Source organism: Myotis lucifugus, unplaced genomic scaffold, assembly GCF_000147115.1.
Source record: "Myotis lucifugus unplaced genomic scaffold, Myoluc2.0 scaffold_52, whole genome shotgun sequence".
NCBI lineage: Eukaryota > Metazoa > Chordata > Mammalia > Chiroptera > Vespertilionidae > Myotis > Myotis lucifugus.
Window position 1 is genome coordinate 1,404,852 of NW_005871100.1, and position 24,175 is coordinate 1,429,026.

Sequence of the window (24,175 nt, forward strand, 5' to 3'; positions counted from 1 at the left end):
GGGCTGTGGGGCGGTGTCACTGCTCTGTGGGGATGGCGGGGGCGGGGGCGGGGGGGGGGGGGGGGGGCGAAGAATACCTCGAGCCCAGGGCCTCACCTCGGTGGCCTCCTCCTTGCTGGGTGGGGAAGGCGGTCCCACTAGCTCTGGAGAAAAGGCAGGAGGGGCGGGACATCCGAGCTGGGAGGTGTGCTCCTGCCCCTAATCACAGGGCATGGGGGGTCCCGAGGGGCCCTCGGGCCTCCTCCACATCCCACACCCTCTCCTCTGCCTGCTCTGCCTCCTCCCGCCTCTGCTCAAAGTAAGTGGGGGGAGCAGGAGTCGTGTCTCAGGGTGGGGGCGCTGGGAGCTGGAGCTCCGTGCTATCCTGACTAGGGGGGTTGGGGTCTCAGTTCCTAGGCCAGTGAAGGAGGCTCCGGGCTTGGTGGCGCGTTGGGGCTGAGGGTCCTTGTGTGGGTGAGGGGGCCGGGTTGGGGGGCCGAGTTGAAACTAACAGCAGTGAGGATGGGGCAGCCTGCTGACCTCCTAGTGTCCCCACGTGTCCATCCTGTCCCCTCCCCTGTGGGTGCCCTCTGCCTGGAGGCAGCATCTGCAGGCGGAGGGGGTGAGGATGGAGAGCAGCTAAGAAGTCCTGGGAGGCGGGGAGGGCTTGCTCCGCAGCTGCCCATGATTGTGGCAGGAGGGGTCGCTCTCTAACCCTCCCCTCACTTTACAAATACGGACGGAGGCTCAGGGAGGGAGGGCGACCTGTCCTCGGCCACACTTTTCATAAAGAGCCACCCCATTTCCAGGGCTCAGAGGGCCACGGGGACCCGGGAGGCACACTCTGCGGGGCACTGAGCCGGCTGGAAGTCAGGGGGCTGGTCCCATCCTGGTCCCCCACAGACCAGCCTGGGGACCATTCCCTGGGCCTCTTTGTGCCCTTATGGACACAGAGGAGTCGTTCATTCAACAGGCATATCAGCTAGTGGGTGAGCGGCCAGCCACTGGCAAAGCACTTTGCCGGCAGACTGATGCAAGTCCCTTCTCTGCTGCTTAGCTTGTGACCTTGGGCAGGTGACTGGAATTTTCCAAGCCTCAGTTTCCTGAGGATGGGGCCGGTGTTTACTGAGCAGGGCTGCCGTGGGGAGCTAGGAAAGCGCTGAGTACCTGCGGGGCACGGAGCACGCACCCCATAAATGCAGCTGTGGTGTTGTGCCAGGCGCTAGAGTTCAAGCTGAAGGCACCGGGCCCTGCCCTCCGGGGGGTCCGCTCTTGTAGAGAAGGGTGGGCACCATGCTGAGGGTGTCAGTGCCAAGCTACTCGGGATATAACCAGCTAGAGAGGAGCTACACCCTGGTCTCCCGGCCCCACCGCTCGGCTTCCTCCCTCTGGCCCTCGTGGTGATGGATTTATTTCTGGGTCCTCATCCAAATGAGCAGAGATTCCTGCTCTTTGTGACGTGAGAACAGGAGCGGGCGGCAGGGTGGGAGGTGGCAGGAGGGCCCGGCTCCCGCCCTCCCTCACTCAGCCGTGATGAAGCGGGCCTGGCGTGGTGCGGGCACAGGGGTAGAAACCCCAGCGCGTGCCTGCTGCCCTGTGGGGTGAGAGCTAGAAGGAGACACTGGTGGGAAGAAAAGTGTGTATTACAAACTCTGGTCATTTGAATGACAAAGAAAGTGCACGGGGGGGGGGGGGGGGGAATGAGAGCCTCCAAGGGGACTGGGGAGGTGCAGTGGGAGGTGGGCAGGAGGGCAGGTGGCCACGGGGTGATCCTGGAGGAAAGCAGGCAGCGGGGAAGTCCGTGGAGCCCCCACCCTAAGAAGAGGCGGCGTGAGGCTGCAGGAGGTGGTGGGGGTACTGGCGGGCTCTGATTTCTATCTCAGGGGCAGGGAGCTAGAAGAGTGGTTGAGTGGGGAGGGCCCTGGCCCAGCCCACATGGCAGGAGCCCCGAGGAGCCCAGCTTGACCCTGGCGCCCGAGGGGGGGGGGGTGGCCTCTGAGTGAGGCCTTCCGGAAGCTGCTCCGAGAGGCAGCTGTGCTCCTGGTGCCCCTGGCCCTGTGCCCTGGGCTTTTCTAAAACGCGGAAGGTGGGGCCATTCTTTCCAGCCGGAAACGGAGGTTCAGGGAGGCCAATGAGCAGGGCTGCTGCGTTCCTAAGCCCTGCTGCGTTCCTAAGCCCTGGATCTGACCCTTTCCGAGCGACTTGCCTCTGAAGTCTACCAGCCCCTCTGACCTTTGACACAAGATGCTTCCCCTCCCCAGGGGCTCAGGACAGCGCTTCTGTGGGAGCCATCAAGGCTCAGCCAAGAGAGAAGTCAGAAGCCTGACCCGCCCGCACCAGGCAAGGCCAGGCCCCGCACACACTCACTCCCAGGGTCTGCAGGCAGGCACCTCAAGGGCCAGAAGCCAATTCATCTAATGGTTTCCCAAACATTCGGCCACTTTCTGAGTGTTTTCTAACCTGACCAGCTAATTTTCCCTCTGTTTTTGCTATTTTGTTGATGTTTAAGTGTTTTTTAAAAAGCAATTTGTCTGAGGGCACTGCCTACTTAATTTTGCATTCCTAGTAAGTCTCAGATTTGCAGAGTTAGGGGACTATTCTGTATCCTCTCAGCTGTCATTTCCTACTTTATTTCATTTTAACCATGCTTAGGAGTCCTCTGCTGGTTTGTCTAATGTCGCTTTATTCAAAATTTGGATTTTTTTAAGATGTCATTTCCACCGAAGGATAGATTATTCAATAAGCTGATTGTGTTGGTTCTATTTAGCAGCCACACAGGGCTCGCCATGTGCTCGGCACTGTTAGCAGCACTGGCATACAGTATCTCCTGTAAACTTCACAGCAGCCCCCGGAGATAAGAACACCATCATCCCCATTTTACAGATGAGTAAGCTGAGGCCAGATCATGAGCCCAAGGTCACTGGACTGGCAAGTGGCAGGGCCAGGATTCAAACCAGATAGCCCCACTGCAGATTCCCTTCACTTAACAAAACTTTCCTTTTACTGTGGTTTAATTTTAATGCTGAGTTACTATTGGGGCATTCAGATGACAAAACAATTCAGAAAAGGGTGACTTTTCGGCAAACTGGACATTAGATGAGTCCATAAGCAAGGAGATGATTCCAGACATGGCGTCCTGTTATAGGGCCTCCTGCTAGCCAGCTCCCTCTCCCTGTTTTGGGTCCAGGTATTTCCTCCTCCCTTCCCCTGTCCTCTCCCCGCACCCTCGACACCTGTGTGCAGGGCCCAGGGCTTGGCACAGGTCAGGGGAGACGGGCCCAGGAGAGAGGGAGCTGCAGGCTTTCGGAGATCACAGAACACACAAGGAGGGGAGGCCTGGCTTCTGCAGGCCAGTTGGAGTCTGAATAAGGACAGGAAGGGAGAGTGGGCATCGTGGGAAAAGGGACCTCCAGGAACAGGCTGGAGGTGGGAGGGCTTTGGTTACCGCCCTCAATGTCCAGCACCTGATAATTAGAACCGAAATAGCTAAGGTTTCCCCTTCCAGATAGCCTGCCCAGTGGCTCTGGAAATAATGAGCTGCCCCCTTCACATGATTCCCCACCCCTCACCTTCTGTTTCAGGCAGCCTCAGCCCAATGCTGCCTTCTGCAATTTTTTGCCTGTTCGGGGCCCAGGCTGCCTCCTCCTCCCCCCCCCCCCCCGCCCCATTTCCCCCTTTCTCTGCCCTCCTCTCCTCCCATTCTCTCCTCTCCATCTCCTCCTACCTCCTCCCTCCTTGGAGAGGGGAGCAGAGCCTGAATTTCTTCCTCCTCTGCCTCTAGCCCAGGCTCAACGAAAGCAGTGAATGAAGGGAAACTCTCCCTCGGAGAGGAGTCCGCTCTGACCTTGGACAGGGAAGGAGGCGGCAGGAGGGGCTCACCCCCTTCCCCTCCGGTTACTGGCAATCTGGCTGCAGGACCTGTGGTCCCGTAAATCTCCCAGGCTTAGACCAGGGGCTAAATTTAGACGAAGCTTTGTCGCCAGGCCAGAGGGGAGCATTAGGCTCGGCCAGACCCCCTGGCTCCAGGGCGGTGGCACCTCTGGGGCCTGCCTGGCCCCTGGGCACAGGGTCAGCCTGGACAGGGCCCAGGGTGGAGGAAGAGCAGCTGGTGTCTTGGCTCTGGCTCGCTGCGTCCTCGCCCTGCCAGGGCCTCTCCCCTGCCCTCCTCTAAGGTGAGGGCTCCCAGTTCCAGGCACAGGGAGCAGGACCCGCTGGCCTCTAAGTGAAGATTCAGAGAAAAGCAGGAAGAGCAGGAAGAGCCCAGAACCTGCGCTCCCAGAACTGGGGGTGAGGACGCAGCTCCACCTGGCTGACACCATCCATCCAGTTGGCCAACCAACATTTATTGAGCACCTGGTATGTGCCAGGCTCTGGGCTGGGAACAGGGGTGAGGGTGGAAGCAGCTCTTTGCCCCTGGGACAGCCAAGAGCTAGTCAGTACAGATGACCCTGGAGGGGGACAGGGGACAGCGCTCTCCCATCTGACGAGGTGGGATCATTAGTTAGGAGTTCCAGGCCAGCCTGGGGAGGCTGAGCGTGCGGCCTCCAGCCCCAGCACAGGAAATAGACGGAGCCCCAAGTAGGGAATGTGATGTTTGAGGGCTATGGGATCCTAGCCCTGGGGACATCCCGGGATAAACATTGACCCAGCTGTCAGGGAGCAAACATCTGACAGGCAGGGGGAAGGGGAAGGGCTATCCACTGGTGGGGCAGTGGCTTCTGGAATCGTAGAATCAGGAATGTCAGGGTTGGGAGGGGTGCTGACCACAGAGCAGGAAAAGTGGTGGTCTTGGGAGGAATCGGGGACAAGGATTAGTATTTGGGAGTGCATTGCTTTCCGTCAGTCTCAGGTCCTGAATTTTCACAGCCTCTCAGCCTTTGCACATGCTGTGCTCCCTACCCAGGATGCCCTTCCTGGCACTGCCCTTATCAGTTGGGCAAACTCCTACTCAACCTTCAAAGCCCACATCAACATGAACACCTTCATGACACTACCCCATTCCTCCTTAGCAAATTATAGATGCTGTAACAAGTTGGTCACCCATCCATCCTTCCCACCAGAAGATGGTCCCCTGAAGCAGAGATAACACACCTACTTTATCCCTCCCAGCACCCACTCTTAGGATTTTTCTAGGTGATAGGATCCTGGGTGGTTTTTATCTTTTGGATGGGGCTGCCATTGTTGCAACAACCTCATCTGTTCTCTGGTGAGTGCTCGGACTCACACAGTGGTCCTTCCTTTTCCCCTACTCATCTTCTGGTTGTCTCCAAAATGCCACCTCTTCCAGGAAGCCTCCCTTGGTTAGGTGTCTCTCCCATGTATTAAACCTAACACATTTTGTAACTGCCTGTTTACCGGTGTGACAGTGTGAAATCACCCACTCTCCCCCGCTCCCTTCTGCACCTTCTAAATCTAGGGGATCCCTATCTGGCCTGAGACTACCCAAGTACACCCACTGGGTCCCCAAGCCAGGGCCTGACACACAGTAGGCATCCTACAAGTACTTGTTGGGTGAGTGAACTGCTAGGGGGCCTCCACCTGGCTCTCTGGCCCCGTCACAGGGGTGCATCCCACCCTGAGGAGGAAACCTCTGGGGCTGAAGGATGGACAGAGAAGGTTCCTGCCTCAGAGGTCAAGCTGCACCGGCCACTTCTGAGGACAGGGTTCCAGGCCCGGCCAGGCTGCTATCCTGCTGGTTGGCCTCGGGCATGTCCCGCCTCAGTTTCCCCCTCTGTACCTCAGAGGTAAGGGATGAATGATGGACGGAAAAGGGCAGGGGACAGACATGTGCTGTCAATCGCTCGCTAGGGCCTGACCTCTGACCCTGGTCCCTCCTATTTCCTAGGCAGCCGGGCCACGCCAGGCGCCTGGAGACCAGCGCCTGTGGGCACTGCTGGAGCAGCACTGCCACCCCGCCACCACGCTCGCCAACCTCTCAGGTACACATGCCCCTGTGGGCACCGCATGGCAGACCCCAGGATGAGGGTGGGTCCCGGGCCCATAGGAGGAAGAGGCTCTCCCGGGCCAGCTTACCCTGGTGGGTGCTGGACAGGGGCAGCCTCCAGCTACAGGCCCAGCTCTGTCTCTGTCCTGACAGGCCCTTCCTACTTGGGGCTCAGACTCTTCCCTGTTGATGAAGGCTTGGCTGGGAGTCGCCCTCCAGCTCCCAGCTCCCAGCTCCCAGCATCTGCACCCCAAGGGAGTGGCAGGAGCTGCATTCAGGAGCCTGAGGAGGGCCTGCCCCTCTGCTTTAAACTCGGGCAAGGCCAGCGGAAGGTGTAAAATCTATTCTCTGGTCACGGCAACTCCAAGTGTCACCTCCTTGTAGGGACCTTCAAAGCGGCAGCGGGTGCCTGAGCTCTGACACCTCGGAGCTTTCTGGTGGCCGGTTGGAGTCAGGGTCAGCCACAGGCTCGGGAGAGGCCCAGGGGGCCCCCCCAGGTTCTGGCCTTCTCAGATCTGCATCCACTGAAGCAGTCAGGGATGAGGGAGGCTGGGGGTGCCCTCGGCCCCTGGAGATAAAGGTGCTGGTCAACAGGGAGACACAGCGCCGAATGCAGCCTGAGTCGGGCATGGAGGATGACAGCCTGTCTCCTGCCCTCCTCACAGTGTAGGGTGAAGAGCTCAGGCATTAGGGTCCCACAGACCCAAGTCTGGCGCCAACTCCTCCCCCCCCCACCCCCCCACACCCCCGGCCCGCCTGCACTCACTTGCTAGGGCTGCAGTAAGACACCACAGGCCGAGGGGCTTAAACGACAGAGATTCATTTCCTCACGATTCTGGAGGCCAGAAGTCCCAGATCAGACGCTGGCAGGGTAGGTTCCTTCTGGGCCTCTCTCGTTGGCCTGTGGATGGCTGGCCGTCTTCTCCCTGTGCCTTCCCTTGATCTTCCCTCTGGGGGTCTGTGTCCTAATAGCCTCTCCCTAAAAGGACAGCGTCGTTCTGGATTAGGGACCATCCTAGTCCTAGGGACCTGTCTCCAAATAAGGCCGCCTTCTGAGGCATTGGGGGTTAGGACTTCAATATATGGATTTTGAGGGACACAATTCAACCCAAAAGACCTTCCAAGCCTCCGTTTCCTCGTCTGTTATAAACGGGTCTGTATTAACCTCAGAGGCTCACTGAGCAGGTTGAATGAGAGACTGTGGACACGCCCAGCAGGGGCCACATCGGGCAGGAAATAGAGCCTCCCCCCCCCCCGCCGCCCTACGCGGAGGTTGAAATATACATCTTATTTTATCAAACTCTGGGTCCGATGTGGGCCAGAAGGTGATGCTGGTTCATTCGTGGGCCCACTGTCTTCTCCCTGCTCCCCACTCCCCTCCAACACAGACCCCCACCTTCCTCCTAGTGAGGAGGGTCCCAATTTTTCCAAAAACAAGGCCTCTCCTGCCTCATTTGTAGTATCATTTATCTGTTTTTAAACCGATATTATCATTTATCTGTTTTTAAACTGATATCACACATATTACACACACACACACCACAAATTCGGAAAACAATATTTTTAAAAATCAAGGAAGAAGACAATAAGTGCTCCTTGTCCCTCAACCCAGGAATATTCATAATATTTACGAGCCCCAGCAGTTTATCAATCCCTAGAACCTCATGTTTTCTCAGTTTTGTTTTTGTTTTGATAACGCTGGGATGACCCTGCGTCCACAGCTTTGTAACCTGCGTTCGCCTCTTCTAGCGCAGAGTGAACATTTCCCCTGCCATTACACATTCTTCCGGCACGCCATGCTGCCTAGCAGACAAGTGGGGACGCATTATCCTTCTTTGGCTGTACCCCTGAGAGGACCATCCGTGCTGTTAGGATGCCCTTGGACTTCAGGAACAATTCATCCAGGGCAGTACTCTCCTTTTTAGGGTTCACTGATTGAGGAAATGCATAAAGTTCAAAAACAGGCGAAACCAAACAATCTATTGTTCAGACACACACACACATGATCAACCTGAAAAAGCTAAGTGCAATATGATCAAGGCAATATTGAGAGTGCACAGATAGATAAATAGGCTAGTGATTGGCAATGATCTAGTTTCAGATTGAGTGACCGAGTCATTATACTTATTGCTACATACAAACTTCCATGAAAGGAAAGACAAATAAAATAAAGTTAGGCCATGTGTGGGCTACTGGTGACAAGGGGTCATGAGCCAAAGGCTATGGTCAATTACACCATAAGCCCCTAACTGAGGTCCAAGTAAAGGGAACACACATAATCATGAGAGACTGCAGGCTTTGCATGGAATACTTGTTTTATTCATCACGGAGGTATATGTTGTAAGGCAGCGGTTCTCAACCTGTGGGTCGTGACCCCTTTGGGGGTCGAACGACCCTTTCACAGGGGTCACCTAAGACTGTCAGAAAACACATATATAATTACATATTGTTTTTGTGATTAATCACTATGTTTTAATTATGTTCAATTTGTAACAATGAAATTGGGGGTCACCACAACATGAGGAACTGTATTAAAGGGTCACGGCATTAGGAAGGTTGAGAACCATTGTTGTAAGGCATATTATTTATTCTGTCCAGAGATAATACATGTGTCCAATGGATTCAGGGATCCCTTGAAATAACTCCTCAATCACACACACACACACACACACACACACACCAGGGCTAGTCGAATGGGAAGAGAGACTTGGCCAGGAGACCAGGCCGCTGCCGAGGCAGCCCTTCTGTCAGCGATGGCTCTGAGCACAGGCCTGCAGCATTCGGGTGGGCGCTAGGCTAGTTAGTGAGCGTGACCAGCCCTGCCCTCGGGGAGTCACAGGCTCGGCGAGGAAACAGTAGAAAAACCACACCTCGCTGTGGCAGAGAACAGCTCCCTAGGGAGATGCGGGCGCGGAGGAAAGGCCCCCCAGCCCCAGACAAAGACAAAAGAGCTAAACTGATTGGTTGGAAAGGAATAAGTGGACATCCCAATTGTCGGGAAAACTACAGGCCTGCAGCATTCAGGTGGGAGCACATGGGCTCTTTGCCCTTGAGTGTGGCTCTTCCACAAAATACCAACTTCTGCGCATGGGCCACAAAGTTTCAATCGCACTGTATGTGCGCGCCCACATGTGGTATTTTGTGGAAGAGCCACACTCAAGGGGCCAAAGAGCCGCATGTGGCTCGCGAGCCTCGGTTTGCCGACCACGGAGCTAGGCAAACTGGAGTAAAGAGCTGTGAAGGCGTTCCTAGCAGAGGGAACAGCACATGCAAAGGTGCAGAGGTATAGAGTGGCTCCAGCGAATGACAAGCTGTCCCACAGGGCATCTCAAGTTGAGCAGGAGGGAGAGGATGCAGATAAAGGACCAGGAAGAATGTCCTTTGCAGGGCCGGAGAGCCGGCTCCTCCTGAGGGCCATCGGGAGCCACTCTTGTGAGGAGTGACGTGCCCAGGAGCCCAGTCTGGCTTCTGCAGAGATGAAGATGGTGTGGGAGGGACTGAAGGGGGAATTCCTTTTCCTCCTCTGGGCTTCCCCTTGTCCAGCTATAAATGAGACGTTTGCAGAGGGCCTTTCCTGGTCCCACGGTTCCACATGAAACCACCAGGCAACCTCACCTGTGCCCAGGTGGGGTGGGTGGGCTGGAGTGGGGAGGATGTGTCTGGCCTAGGGGCACTGTCCCGTGTCACAGGGCAGGAGCCGGGCAGCTCCTGGACTCTCCTGAGCCTCCGTGCCCTCAGCAGCCGCCCCACTGTAACTCCCAGTGAACCCCACAACTGTGTTCCAGCCATGCACACCCCGTCCTTTCAGTCTGGCCACGCACAGCCCCCAAGAGGTGCAAAGACAGACTGGCCCCTTACATCCTGTTTTCCAGCTGACATTGGATGGGTGGCGGGGTGAATGAGAGAATGTGTGTGACACTGTGAAGACACGGGACTGCATGTGGCGCCGTGTGTATTTCCACTGTGCTCTGCACGCCTGTTTGAGGCCTGGCATTAGGCTATGACCGGAAAAACCAAGATGTGTGTCTGAGCTTGCCTGCCTGGAACTGGTCACCACCACTGCAGCTGTCACCAAGGTGCGCCAGTGGCACCTGCCTCACCCAGTGCTGCCCATGACACACAGGTGTCTTCCCAGCACCTGTCACACTTCCCTGAACTTATCTGCAACCTGTCACACCAGCCTGGGGGCACACACTGTCCCAAATACCTCGCCCCCTGGCCTCCATCCCAGGGCCTCCCATGACCTTTGCTTCCTTAGCGAGCAAAAAGGCCCATGCCTTATTTATTTGTAGTTGGATTTAATCTAATTGAAGGAAGTTTTCACTTTGACAATTTTTTTCCCTATTTACCTATTTGCAAATACTGAAGTGAGTTGTACAATCAATTTGTTCCAAAGCTGCTACCTTTTCAGTTTTCTCTGTCACACCTAGAATAACAGACAACTGTGCCTATAATAAGATCCAAGAGAAATGGCCCTGCATTCCAGAAACCAGGGGACCTTGGGTCTGTGGGTCTGTGGGTCTGTGCTCTCGCCCTGACTGGCCAATCGAGATGCAGAGGGCTCAACCGTGGGCGCTCAGAATGGAGCTGGCACAGATTACAGAGCAGGTGGTCCTGATGGGGCCAGAGCAAATGCCACAGAAGGGGTTTTAGCTGCTTCACACTTGCTGTGGGGCCTGCTCTCCACACACATACACACACACACACACACACACACACACAGACCACTCCCAGGTGGCCCTGCCCATGCCCCCGCCAGGAGGAAGGGACTATTCTCTCAGGAGCCCAGGGCATCCTCAGACCCTGGTGTTTGAAGTCCTCCACTTAATTTCAGACAATTTTTCCCCAGACCTCGCCACCGCCTCCTCTCTCTCCAGGCCCTCCTCCCAGGGCTGGTTCTCCTGGGAAATCCCCGGCCATCCCAGCTCCCGCAGCTGGTCCCTCACCCATTCAGGCACCTCGTTCTCACCAGACTTTTCGGTGGCCTCCCTCCTTCCCTTGAAGACCCTCCAATCGACTTCCTTCCCAGAGGCCACGGGGAGCTTTTCTGGAACGCAGATCTGCACGTGGACTCCCACCCCCTCCCTGCTACTCCCTGAGGGAGGTGGCGCTCGTTTAGGCAGGCTGCACCCCGGCGGCTGTGATCCTCCGGAGGGACGGACGGACGGACGGACGGACGGGGCATTCCGCCACCCCCGGCCCACGCTCTCCATCCCCACCGCCCTCCTCTGGACCAAGGCGGGGCCACAGAACGCGGACTCCCGCCTGGCCCGTGGGTCGGGGGCTGGAGAAGCCTCCCGGCCCCGCCCCCTGACGCAGCCATTGGACACGACCGAACCGGTGGGCCCGCAGTTCAGTGCGCTTCCCGCTCCTCTCGGTGAAGTCCCGACTGGGCGGCTCCGGGAGATCGGGCGCAGCGCCCGCAGGTCGGGGCTGGGCGGGCAGGACCCAAACCCGGTTCTCTGGGCCGCTCACTCGGCCGGGGCCCCGCAGCCACGCCGAGCGCGCACTCACACTCCGTCCCTGCGCGCGGCTGGCGGTGGGCGCGATGGACGCGGCGCTGCTCCCCAGCCTGCTGGAAGCCAACTGCAGCCTGGCGCTGGCCGGAGAGCTGTTCCCTGACGGCTGGGCGCCGGCCCTGGACCCCGAGGGTAGGCGGGAGGCGAGCCGACCCGGGAGGCGCGGGCTCCTTCCCTGTGCGCTCCGAACGCCGGGAGCCCTGCCTCCCGCGGCGCCCACACCCCCGACCACCTCTCTGAGCCCCGCTCCGCTCTCTCTCTCTCCGTCGCCAGGTCCCCACTCCTACTGCAACGCGACCTTGGACCTGATCGGGACGTGCTGGCCCCGCAGCGCCGCCGGAGCCCTGGTGGAGAGGCCATGCCCCGAGCACTTCAATGGCATCAAGTACAACACCACGGGTGAGTGCCCGACCCTCTGCCGCGTTCTGCACGGCCTGCCGGGAGGGCGGCTTAGGGAGTGGAGGGGGCCCCCCTGACCCAGCGTTGGAGACGTGCCGAGGGCCAGGGCACCGTCAGCCCGCTGGCGATGAGGACCCTTATGATGCTGGGGACGCTCCTTGTGCCCCACTGTGATCAGACCTCAGCGAGGCAGTGATCTGCCCACGGCTCCCGCGCGCCGAGCGGCGAGAACCCAGAAAGAGGAGAACACACTTCCTCCCTTTTGAGGGTGAACCCCTCTTCCAGGTTATCTACACTGGGTGTGTGAGGCTCCCCATTATAGCTTCTCTTTGTTTAGCCAATCGCCCCCCGCGGGGGGGTGGGGGGGGAGGCGGGGGCGCTGGGCTGAGTCCCCAACCCCCGGGTGAGTGGGTGTCACTCTTCACTCCCAGAGAGGGGAGGGCAAGCCCAGCGCCTGTGTTGGGAAAGCAGCGGGCACCGAAGCTTCTGGGCCAGAGTGGGGTGCTGCCTCTTCCTACCCGGTCTCTCCAGACTGACCCTCGGGGCTGAGTCAGAGGCCGTGGGCTGCTTTCCTCCAGCGCGTCAGGACCACCCCCGCCCCCTGGGGGGACAGCCTGTGCCCACCTTCCTTCTGGCTGGAGGCTGTGGAGCCGCCCAGCACCCAGGTGGGATCGTTCAGTACCGGCCCTGGGAGTGGGGGGCTGCCTGAGTCTGTGCCCCCTGCATGGTCTGATGGAGCCAGGCAGGAGCCAGGGCAGCAATCAGTGGTCCCCCTGAAGGCCACTCACATCTCCAGCCCCACCCCACTGGCAGGGGGCCTCCTGGGAGGGAGAGGGTGTCTGAATCCCCTTGCTGGAAACATCATAGCAACCCCTCTCTGAGTGTCTGTCTGTCTGAACTGTGGCACCGCTCGCCCACCCCTCTCAAGCACGCGTGTACACACACACACACACACACACACACACACACACACACGTCTGAGCTCTTAGAGAGAGACGGTTAGAGGGCAAGACAGCAGTGTCTGCATCTGAGCTAAGCACGCTCCCCTGCCGGCACCTGCTCCAGTGGAGGGCTCTCCTGGGCCCAAGGAGCCCAGCAGCAGAGGAGCCCCTAACAGGAAGGGGATGGTGGAGACAGTGGGGCCGCTCAGGAGGATCCCTGCATCGTCTGAGGCCACGCTTTCTCTCCAGGGTTAAAACAGACCTCCCTGCTGGAAATGAGGTCTCCGCCCCGGGAGGTGTGCAAGCAGCAGGAATGACGCCTATGCTCCTTCAGTCCTGAGATTATAGAACTGTGTTTTTAGGATTCTGCGAGCTGGGTGGGGTGTGGCCGTGGAACTCGGGGTCCCTGATTCAGCCTGGGCCAGGAGACTAAGGGCTAAGGGGGGTGATAAAGCATCTCAACCCATAGCCTGTGGATGGGGGCTGGGGAAGCTGTGCTCTGGTTCCTAACCCAGCCTGGGCTGTCCCCTGTTCTCCCCAATCAGCCTGGAGTGCCCTGCTCGGCCCCTCCTCCCACATGTCCCTGTGGTTGTCACAGCTACAAAGGGCTGCTGCCTCCTCCTGGACAAGGTCCACTTTCCTCCTGAGGAATTGCCCAGCTCAGCCTCAGCCTCCTGGACCTCAGGCCCTGTTGGGAATGGCTGGCCCCATCTGTACTGGGAGGCGTCTCCCAGAACAGGGGATAAAGGAACACTCCACCTAACCCAACCCCATGGAGAGGATGGGTCCCCACTTCCCAGAACCCCATTCTAGACACATGCTGAAGCATGGATAGTGTTCACATGGAAACACATCAGCTGAGTGGTCTCCAGCCAGAGGGGTTGGTCTTTGCATTGGGTCAGCCTGCTGTGCAGGAATCTCCTCTTAGGAGATGTTTGGAAAGGCCGAGCTCAGCCCTCAGGCAGCCCAGGCAGCTTAAAGACCAGACTCGCACAAATCAGCAGTCAGGGACTGGGAAGGGGGGCTTGGTGGGCCTGCAGCATTCCTGGAAAGCTTCATGGAGAGGGTGAGGTTGGGCCTTGATTCAGTGGGGATGTCACAATTCTCAAAGACAGGCCTGGTGCGGGGGGTGGGGGGGTGCCTCAAGGAGGGTCCCAGATAGGCATGGCAGAGGGCACAGCTGACTGCGCCTTCTGGGACCTGCTGTAGCAAGAGAGAGCCTCTTGCTTCCAGAAATGCCAGCTCCAGGGTCTCCCATGAGAAAGCGTGTCCCAGGGGAGAGAGATCTAGTTCTGCCTGTTCATTGCTGGGGATCCTGGACATGTCACTCTCCCTCTTTGGGCCCCTTTAGACCAGTAAGGGACAAGTTGCCGCCCCCTCTTAAATTCCCAAGGAGACACCTGCTGGCTCTGTTTCCAACGTGCTTTTCTGGGGACAGTCAAGGATTTCTTTTCTTTTTTTTTAATATATTTCATTGATTCTTCACAGAGAGGAAGGGAGAGGGATAGAGAGCCAGAAACATCGATGAGAGAGAAACATCGATCAGCTGCCTCCTGCACGCCCCCCACTGGGGATGTGCCCGCAACCAAGGTACATGCCCTTGACCGGAATCGAACCCGGGACCCTTGAGTCCGTAGGCCGACGCTCTATCCACTGAGCCAAACCGGTTCTGGCTAGTCAAGGATTTCTTGCCCTGAATCTGGAGGATACTGGCCACAAGTTTGCTATTGTAGACGGACACCCCTACCGCAGGTGGGGTTGGTCTTGCAGTGTCAGCAGTTCTGGAAACAGGGCTCAACCTACCTGTGACATGCGTATGAGACCCAAATGCTCCCCGCGTGTGTGACCGCAGCTTCTGCATTTGCCATCCAGCTTGGTGAGGCCTGGGTGGCAGACTGTCCCCTTGGCCCACTCCAAGCCTCTCATCCTCATTCAGGGCTACCCAGTCACCTAGGCAACAGCATCACCTCGGTCCATCCTGAGCCCCTGTGTACTCAGCTCTATGTCGCCCTTCGGAAAGGACCAGAGGAGAGGGTGACCTAGACCTTGCCTCCTTAGGCTAGCTGGGAAATCCCGACCAGCATGCACTAGGAGAGGTAGCAATTGAACCCTCAGGTGGGCTGGAGCAGGCCTGAGAGCATCTGGAGGATCTAGGGCTGAAGCTTGGTCTTCAGGAGGGACATGAATTCGTGCAGCCTTCTTGGGCTGGGCCCAGGGCCATGGGCTGAAGACAGGATGAGAGTGCTGGGTTCTAGGATCTCTCCAAGGTAGGGGCACCTGCATAGATAGCGAGGAATGGGTTTGCCCCGCTGTCCATGGTGCTGAACATTCCTATCCTGCCCAGTGACCTCATTCCTTCAATAAGTGTTGCTTCTGGTCCTTCCCACCTTCCTGGTAGCATCTGCCAGCACCTTCCTCCTTGTCATTATACAATGACCACATTACCGACCCTCCACCACAGCCTCTTGCACTCTGTCCCCATAACTACCACGAAAATTGTCCCTGTCTTCTATGGCCTATCTCCTATGCTTTGCCGGTTAGAATAACAGAGGTAGCAGTGCCAACCTAGTGGACCCTTGAAAGTGCTGTAGGGATGTTTGGGATTATCACAGTGACTCATGGTTACTACTGGCTCTTAGCATCTTGAGAAGGCCCCCACAACAAATACTTGACCCACCTGTGATGCCAATACCATCCTGGAGAAGAAATTTGCCTTACTGCTTCTGAGAGGGGAAACTGAGGCCAAGAAGGCAGGGACTTAGCCAGCCAGGACAAAACTACAGCTAGAATATAGGTCCCATCTTTTCCCAGCCGGGCGCCTGGACCACTCAGGTGACTGCCTGAACCAGGCACTCCTATTACAGTGTCAGCATCTGAAAGGAGGAGAGCCCTTTCAACAGGCCAGGGCCACTGTGGTGCAGAGTCCTAGCACGTTGCTGGGGAGGGTGTCCAGGCTTCCCAGCCACAGAGCCCTGGAGGAGAACACCCTGCCCACATCATCCAGACCCTAATGCCCCTGGCGGGCCACACTGCACACCATCGGCATCGATCTTTGGCAGGGGCACCTGTGTTGCTGTGGTAACAGACATCCACCTCACTGCATCCATCCCCGAGATTCTGGCCTGGCCACCTGTCCTAGGACTTTCCGTGCCCATCTTCCTGTGGCTCCCAGAGGAGACTCTTCCCTGTCTGTCACTCTCCTGTCCCAGGCTGTGCCTGAGGGCTCAGAATCCTCATTAGCCAGCTCCCCTGAAGAGCTGGGGACATCTGTCTGCCAGTCCCCTGGTACCCAATGAGACAGAACCTCATTCCCAGGCATGCCTGGGCTTCTGAGGGAAACCCCCTCCTGCTACCACATCCCACATTTCAGACTCTGCTTCCCAAGGTTTCGGCCAACCTGAGACAATTCGACACAGTCTTCTGAGGGGGATCCGATGACTCCAGTACAGTCTGTCTGTGCCTACTGGTCTGTCCCCAGGGAGCTCCACTTCAGTAGCAAAGAGTAGGATCGAGTCCACTGAGATGATGTGCAGTGATTCATGGCAAACGCTCGAAAAGAGGTGTCTGTTTGTCACACAACAGGTTGTAACACAACAGTGGATTATGAAGTCAATTTAGTGGGGTCACGACCAGCATTTGTACATAAAATAAACAGAATTCATTGGAATAGAATATAAAGAAAAATATAAATATAAAAAATATAAATATAAACTATAGTCCGGCCCTCCAACGGTCTGAGGGACAGTGAACTGGCCTCCTGTTTAAAAAGTTTGAGGACCCCTGGCCTAGAGGTTATGAACATCAAGCCTGAAGCCTGACCTCCTGCGTCTGAATCCTTTTCTCATTCTTGTATCTGGCAGGCAGCCCAGTCTCTTTGTGCCTCAGTTTCCTCTCCATGAAATGGTTTATGTTAGTACCTCTTTCACGGGGTTGCTGTGGAGACTGGACAGCAGCTAGAAAGCAGAGAGGATCTGGTACGTGGCAAACACCTGCTATGTCAGTGGTAGCTGTTATTACAATGAAAGCACTGATACTGGTAGGAAAAGTATGAACCATTTAAGCAAAATATGGTTGAGATAAGAATGGAAATCATTTGGCTGAAAGCAGTGAATCGTTACCCACATCTCAGGGCTTACAATTGGGTTCAGTTTCAAACAAAATTAAAGGAAGTGTTTGAACTAGTCTAAGACTATACTGGAATGGGGTTATTATTCATGCCTCTTAGCTGCCGTGTGTGGTTAAGTCTCGTGTGCAGTTTTCACACACATGACTTTCAGATGAACTTGTAGGTGCGTGTTGTGTTTCCTGCCCTAGGGAAGCTGAGAAGTATGGGCCTTATCCTGGGGAACCAGGGAGCCAGGGAGAGTTCCTGAGGAGGGGAGTGACTTGCCTCTTGGTGGTTGGCATCTTTTGTAGGAAATATCTACCGAGAGTGCCTGGAGAATGGGACCTGGGCCTCACGGCTCAACTACTCGCAGTGTGTGCCCATTTTGGAGGACAAGGTGAGTGGCCCCCCTGCCCCGACCCTGATAGACTCACAGGATCCCCAGGGTGGCAGAACCAGGCCTGTCTCCCAACCACTCCATTTTTCACCTCTTATCCCTGCCCCACGTCCCCCCCCCCCCCCGCCGTGTTCAGTGACACTGTGATGAGGTAGAGAAGGGTGGCACATGACACAAGAAGGGAATGACTCTGTAGCCAGTGCCCCAACACCTCACAGGCTGTGTGATGTCCTTCCTCCTCTGGGCCTCAGTTTCCCCAGGTGGCACTCTAACTCTGACTCCACGTGGAAATGAGTGCAGCCCCCAGAAGGGCAGTCCTGTAGGAAGCTGGGTCCCGCTCAGAGCCCACTAGCCCCTCTTGCTCTGAAACAGAGTTCCCTGCTGCCTGCAAGGCCAGCCACCTCCCCTTTAAAGCTACTCTTCAGTTCTGACCCAAAAGGATGCGTCCGCCTCCAGGCCCCTCCTCATTCACCCAACACAGTCCTCAGGGGGCTGGGAGACCATTTGTCTAGCCTGGGAAAGTGATTCTTCAACATGTGAGCCAAGGGACACTGCGGTGAGGGTCACAGGAGTGGCAAGCAGGACGGTCCTAAAGGAGAGAGGTTTGCTCCGGCCTCTGTGCTCACCTCCACTCACGGCCCCTCTGAGGGTGGCAAACCAAGTGGGGCTGGGAGAAGCCTCCTGGGACAGGAAGGAGTCCTTCATCCCCGCCTCTGCCTAGAATTGCCAGCCCGGGGATAATAGAAAGCACAATGGCTTTCTATTTGATTCTGATATTGTTCTTGAGCACACTGCAGACAACACACCTGCCCCTCCCATGGCTTCACCCAAGGGCAGCCCGATCCCAGGGCAGCCCTCAGACCTCCCATCAGTCACTGCTTCTGAGGCAGGGTGGCTGGTTAGACCCATTGTACAGGGTTCAAACTGAGGCCCAGAGATTTGAATCAACTCACCCTCAGTTGCTCAGCCGGCTGGGGTCTGAGCTGAGACTAAACACAATCCAGAATTAAAAAGAAAAGAAAATCTGCCTGCACCTCTGGCACGTCTCAGCATACACTACGTCCAAATCTGCTCCAAAATTGCATGTCGGGAGGCCTGACCGCAGCCATTTCTACCAAGAGCCACCCAGTGGCAAACCAAATGCAGGGAGCTGCATGGAGGAGCCCTTCTGCCCTCCGGGTCAGGACATACAGGGTGGCCATCACTGGAGTGCTCCGTCTGCCCGTCTGTCTGTCTGTCTGTCCAGCAGTGGAAGTATGAACTGCACTACTACATCGCCCACATGGTCAACTACCTGGGCCACTGCGTTTCTATGGCAGCCCTTATGGCCGCTTTCCTGCTTTTCCTCGTCCTGCGGTGAGTCACCCCTCCCCTGATTTCTCCCTGTCCTCCTCCCGCAACACCCCCTTCGCCTGTCCCAGACAATCACCTCTGCCCCAGAGCCCTGGAGCCAGCAGACGGAGGGCATGTGGGGGAGGCGTGCCTGGCAGGCACATGGATGCCATGGGGAGGCTGGCAATGAGAGGCCCGACCATGGCCTCCACAGCAGGAATTTGGCTCCTGGTACAACCCTGCCCTCATGCCAGGCTGTCTCTATCTGGCCTCCTGAGGCTCAGTCCTAGCTGACCCCTGACCCTGGCTGACCCCTGACCTGGGCCTCCTGCAGGAGCATTCGCTGTCTTCGGAATGTGATTCACTGGAACCTGATCGGCACCTTTATCCTGCGAAACGCCACGTGGTTCCTGCTGCAGCTCATCGACCCCGAAGTGCACGAGAGCAATGAGGTCATTGGGCAACTGGTTGGGGCTGGGCCCAGGGGTGGGGGGAGCCCAGCTCAGAGGGAAAGGGACAGATTCTCCTCTGCTGGGGGGACAAAGAGCAGCAACCAAACCTCATTCTCCCAAAACCAGAGACGGGAGACGCCCCTCCATGACTCCGCCCACCTTCATCGACCCTGTACTGTTATTTATGTAATGATTTTCTTTCAATCAAATCACTTTACGTGAAATCACTTTCCTACATGAAAGTTCACCTTCCATCCCTCAATGGAAACCAGTGTGACTTATGGGTTAAAAGTGACCCCCCAGAAAATAGCACCATGGCAACACAACAGTGACACCCTTCTAGCCTCGGCCTGCAGGAACCTTGGAGCCAGCCCCTCTTTCTTGGTTAAAAGGGGGAATTAGGAACCTTGGCGGAAGTCAGACACACCCGCGCCGGGAGACGGTGCGTTCACTCAGTCTGAAACAGTGAGAGAGAAATGACGAAGGCTAATCCACCCAGCGTGGGATTGGAGGGTGTTCAATGCCATGCCCACGAACCACTAAAATGACCGGCCCTCCACCAGCGCTGGCCACACACACGGGCCGGCCCGCAGCCCTGACCGCCGCCTGCCCGTACAGGTCTGGTGCCGCTGCATCACCACCGTCTTCAACTACTTCTTGGTGACAAACTTCTTCTGGATGTTCGTAGAGGGCTGCTACCTGCACACGGCCATCGTCATGACCTACTCCACCGAGCACCTGCGCAAGTGGCTCTTCCTCTTCATCGGATGGTGTGAGGGTCCCCAGGGGGGTGGCAGGGCCAAGCGGGGAGGGGGTGCTACCCTCAAGGTCACCTCTCTTCATCGGGTCCAAGGACAGAACCACAGCCCTGCCCACCATCCCCAGGACGGTCCCCAGCGCAGCCAGCCCCCTCCAGGCAGGCCAGGAGGAAGCAAATAGTCCCTCCAAAGCGCCTCCCACACAGGGACCTGTCTCCCGCCTGGAGTGGCAGATCCAAGGCCTTGGTCTCTGACTCTGGACGAGAAGCCGCCAGCGGCACTTCTCTCTCAGAAAACCCAGTCCCCTCCTCTCTCTGGCCTCCCCGGAGAGGACGGCTGAGGGTGGGGGAGGGGCCGGGACTGGGTCTAGGGACAGGCCCTTGGTCATGGGGGGTCTGCAGTAGAGGATTGGAAACATGATCTCAGGCCCCTTCTGGTCCCCCTGTCCTGTGTTCTATAAGAGAACTGACCCTGTCCACCTGTCTGACCACTACAGCCATGTCTGTCTCTTTTCCAGGCATCCCTTGCCCCATCATCATCGCCTGGGCCCTGGCCAACCTCTACTATGAGAATAAACAGTGAGTCAGACAGGCCAGCCATGGGTCAGGGTCAGGGGTGTCCGGACGGGGCAGCTGTGGGCTCCGCCAAGCCGTAGGGAGGTGTGGCAGCCACACAGGACAGAGCGGCTTTTCCGCATCCTTAGATGGAAAAAATGCAGCCCGGGCACCCAGAGGCGCTCATAGGTCAGCGTTGAGTCAACTTGGTTAAACTGAGTTAGGATTGCTGGCTCCTTTAAGCGCCCTTTGGCCTTTGGGGAGGCCTCCTCCTCAGAACTGGGGGACATGGAGGAGGCCAGGGAGCCTCTCACAGACCCCGGGGCTGCGGCGTGTCCTGGGACTTACCTGCGTCAGAGCCTCTGCCGTACGAAGCCACGGGCGCCGATGATGGCAACCTGGTCACGGGTCCCACAGGGAGCAGCTGGGAAGCCGGCACCACCAGCTGAGAGGAGAGAGGACAGGGGGCCGTCAGTGTCTGTCCACAAGTCTCCAGGGCATCTCTGAGGCTGGAGAGAGCAGAGGGGACTTGAGGGTGGGGGCAGGAATGGGGCGCAGTCCAGGAACTCGGCATTTGGAAGCACTCATATGATAAAAGCTACCCCAGAACAAAGGGCAGCTCTCATCATTGTGCGGAAGAGTGACCCTCCCGTCACAGGGGGTATTCGAGCAGAGACCAGAAACCCCGGTGCTGGGGGGCAGCTGGGGAGACGCCTGTCTGAGCCAGGTGCACCGGATGCCCTCTGAGGGGGTGGGGACATAGGCATGGGCCCTTCTCCAGGTCCAGGAGGAGGTCCCCAAGGAGGTCCCCCAGGCCCAGACTCCGAAGCTTCATCCTCCATTCTCCCTAGAGAGCAACCGCACCCCTGGCGGCAGCAGGCTCCCTCCGCAGGGTGAATGGGGTCGGCTGGGAGGAAGGCAGGCTCCGGGCAGGAGAAGGCTCCTGCTGTTTTGTGAGCGGAGTGCCTGGCACCCGGAGCAGCGGGCTCTCAGCAATGCATGAACAAGGGGCACAGGCGGCTGGACCCAAGACCAGTCGGGGGGCAGCCCAGCTCTCCGTCGTGAGCCCTGGGCCCAGCAATCTAGAAGGGGTGAGGGAGTGAGGAGGAGGAGGAGGAAGAAGGGAAGGAGGAGGAGACGACTCAGGCCACCCTCAGACTGGCTGGGGAGAACCTCTAAGCAACACAAAAGGCAGTCGGGTGAGCACGGTGGTCAGTGGGGCTGGGACCATCCACCCTGCTTCTGGGGAAGGTACAGCCCTGGAGAATGGGTCTCAGGGTCACGCTGGAGGCCCCTGGGCCTGAGTCTGCGGTGGTCCCCCAGCTGCGGCTCAGGTCACTGACAGCCCCCACCTTTGCAGGTGCTGGTTTGGGAAGGAGCCGGGCGACCTACTGGACTACATCTTCCAGGGCCCCATCATCCTCGTGCTCCTGGTAGGTAGACACTGGGACGGGGCTGGGGACCAGGGGAGCAGCTGAGGGCCCACCCAGCAGAGACATGAGGGAGCAATGTCTTCCCCTGCACACACTCCGTCCACGCCACCGGCTTCCTGACACCTCCCTTCCCAGCACACTCTCCCCTCGCTCAGTGTCCAAGCAGCCCCTCCCCTCCCCTCCCTGGCACTGGGCTCTTCCTCTGGGCAGAGAATGGGTCTAACTGGCCGGTGGCTAGTGCCCTCGCACATGTGACATTCGTGCCAGGTAAACGCTGAGCCAGCCAGGCAAGGGGGCAGTGGTGGCAAGAGGAGGGTGTGCAGGCTTCTGTTCAGCCCGGACCTATACCCCTGTCCTCCCTCAGCAGCCCCCTGGGGGCCCAGCCCAGCCTCAGCCTGGAGCCCTGGTACCAGAATGAAGCGTAATGAGCAATTGTTCCTAGTTCAGCTCCCCGCCCTTTGCCAAATGTTTTTGAGTCTGTAATCCGCAACGAGCTTTAATTAAGGTGGAGTTTAAGTAGGGGCTGCATTCTGCAAAAAAGAACCCATTATATATCACACATAAAGAAGAGAGACGCACAGAAAGGCCCCATAAGAAATTGGCATTTATGTAAGACTTATTTCAGGCTCGGTAATTTCAGGCTCCTGTCGGTACCAGCTTCCTTAAAGGGCCACACGCTCCTGGGAACTGAGAGAGCGGCATCCATCCGCCCCTTGCACACAGCAGGTGCCTAATGAGGGCCTCCTTGGTCTACCAGGAGGGCGATTACTGTTTATCTCTTTTATTGCCTTACTCTCTTTTTGTGTGACTTTTCCCGGGATTCATTTGACCCCCGTCTTGGGAGTGTCCTTGATGTGTGTGCACTGGAGATGACTAAGAAGGTTTCTCACCCACGGCCTGAAATCGCACCATCGGGGCTCTGTTATTTCAGAGGCAAAGCCAGTCCGTGTCATCGGAGTGGGGGCGGATGGTCCTTGGAGTCCCCGCTGCCTTGAGTCCCTCATTCGTTGAATGGAAACTCCATGAGACCCAGTCCCTCCCGGCCAGCTGCCGAGAGCCCTCCTGGAGGACAGGCCTTGTGACGAGCCTGGGACCCAGCCAAGGAAGGCTGGCCTGGCTGGGGGACCAACGATAGTGGGGAGCGAGCCCCTGGTGCCAGCAGGGGGGACAGTGGTGAGGAAATGAACGGAGAAAGGGAGACAAGACTCAACCAGCTTTCTCTCCATGTCCGCTTCCCGGTTTCTCCCTCGCCTCCAGGGCATTTTGCGTGTCCTTCCCTTTGGACCCAGCCCACACCCAGCTATTTGCACCATCAGGGCTTCCAGGTGCCCAGGGTTAGCCCTTCCAGAAGCTCCATCCTTGTTATGTCCAAACCCCACCTTCCCCAGTGTCTGGAAGAAGTAGGGAGCATGCTTCCCATTTCACAGATGAAAACACTGAGAGAGGGAACGGCCTGCCCAAGGTCACCACTAACTGCTAGCTGAGTGGAGACTCTGGGGCTGGTCCCCCACCACCTGTGCCGTCGTCTCTGTAGGATGTGCTTGGGCCGCTGCCCCACCCCGAGCGGAGAGGGCCCTGCAGGAAGGAATCTCGTGCTTTGGGTTCCCAGCTATTTCTACTGCCCTCCGGGACTTGTGTCCTGATTCCTCTGCCTCACCTCAGCCACACTGGCCACCATCCAGCCCACCTCCCCCACCCAGGGCTTCCTCCCTGGCCCTTTCTCTGCCGGGAACACTCCCCCCTTTCTCAGTTCACATGCCATTTCTCCAGGCCTTTCTGACCACTTAAGGGAAATGCAATGCACCCCTCACCCCAGACCGAGAGCCAAGTCCACTTCCTCTCATCAGTGCCCAGCTCAGAGTCAGGCACATGGCCCTCACTGCATGAATGAATGAATGAATGAATGAATGAAACAAGAAACCCAGGCTGGACAAGATTAGAGTGCAGTGGCCGGTGCTCACTGAAGAGCTTGGATTTGACAGGGGGAAGAGTGGGGCTCAAGAATGGAGAGCACCGTGTGGACTGGGGGGTCAGAGACGCCCTGCAGGAGGAAGAAAGGTGCCTGGTGGGTGAGGTGGTGCAGATGTTGTAAAGGGGGAGGCTGGGAACCAAGCTCATGAGGGCAGAGTGGCTTCCGGCTGCACAGACCCAGGCTGAGATGGGGGGGCGGGGGCAGCATCACTAACTGGCCTGCCTCATGGGAGAAGAGGGGAGAGGGCCTTGTCTTCCAGACTGTCCACACTAAGACCCCCGCTCCTGCTCTTCCTCGGAACCGGGAACAGGGGCCCTGGTAGCCAAGGAGAGCTCAGCGATGCTTATGGACGAGATGAAGGCGAGGGTGAAGGGTGGGTGGACCTATATT

At 57.5% G+C, this 24,175-nt stretch overlaps 1 protein-coding gene across 3 annotated transcripts in view; it reads left to right on the forward strand.

The window, feature by feature from the left end:
- The first annotated feature begins 211 nt into the window (after window positions 1-211).
- The window catches only part of CRHR2 (corticotropin releasing hormone receptor 2), a 26,928-nt gene continuing 2,964 nt past the window's right edge, over window positions 212-24,175 (forward strand). Inside the window, exons 1-9 of one of the 3 annotated variants that reach the window (XM_006088736.3) lie at window positions 212-298; window positions 5,825-5,918; window positions 11,716-11,841; window positions 17,199-17,284; window positions 18,531-18,640; window positions 18,951-19,068; window positions 19,687-19,840; window positions 20,344-20,404; window positions 21,741-21,813. In XM_006088736.3, coding sequence (XP_006088798.1) covers window positions 212-298; window positions 5,825-5,918; window positions 11,716-11,841; window positions 17,199-17,284; window positions 18,531-18,640; window positions 18,951-19,068; window positions 19,687-19,840; window positions 20,344-20,404; window positions 21,741-21,813 — 909 coding nt within the window. Of the gene's footprint in view, window positions 299-5,824; window positions 5,919-11,296; window positions 11,575-11,715; window positions 11,842-17,198; window positions 17,285-18,530; window positions 18,641-18,950; window positions 19,069-19,686; window positions 19,841-20,343; window positions 20,405-21,740; window positions 21,814-24,175 lie in introns of those variants that run through there. The other 2 variants (XM_006088737.3, XM_023753870.1) reach the window with 2 other exon arrangements.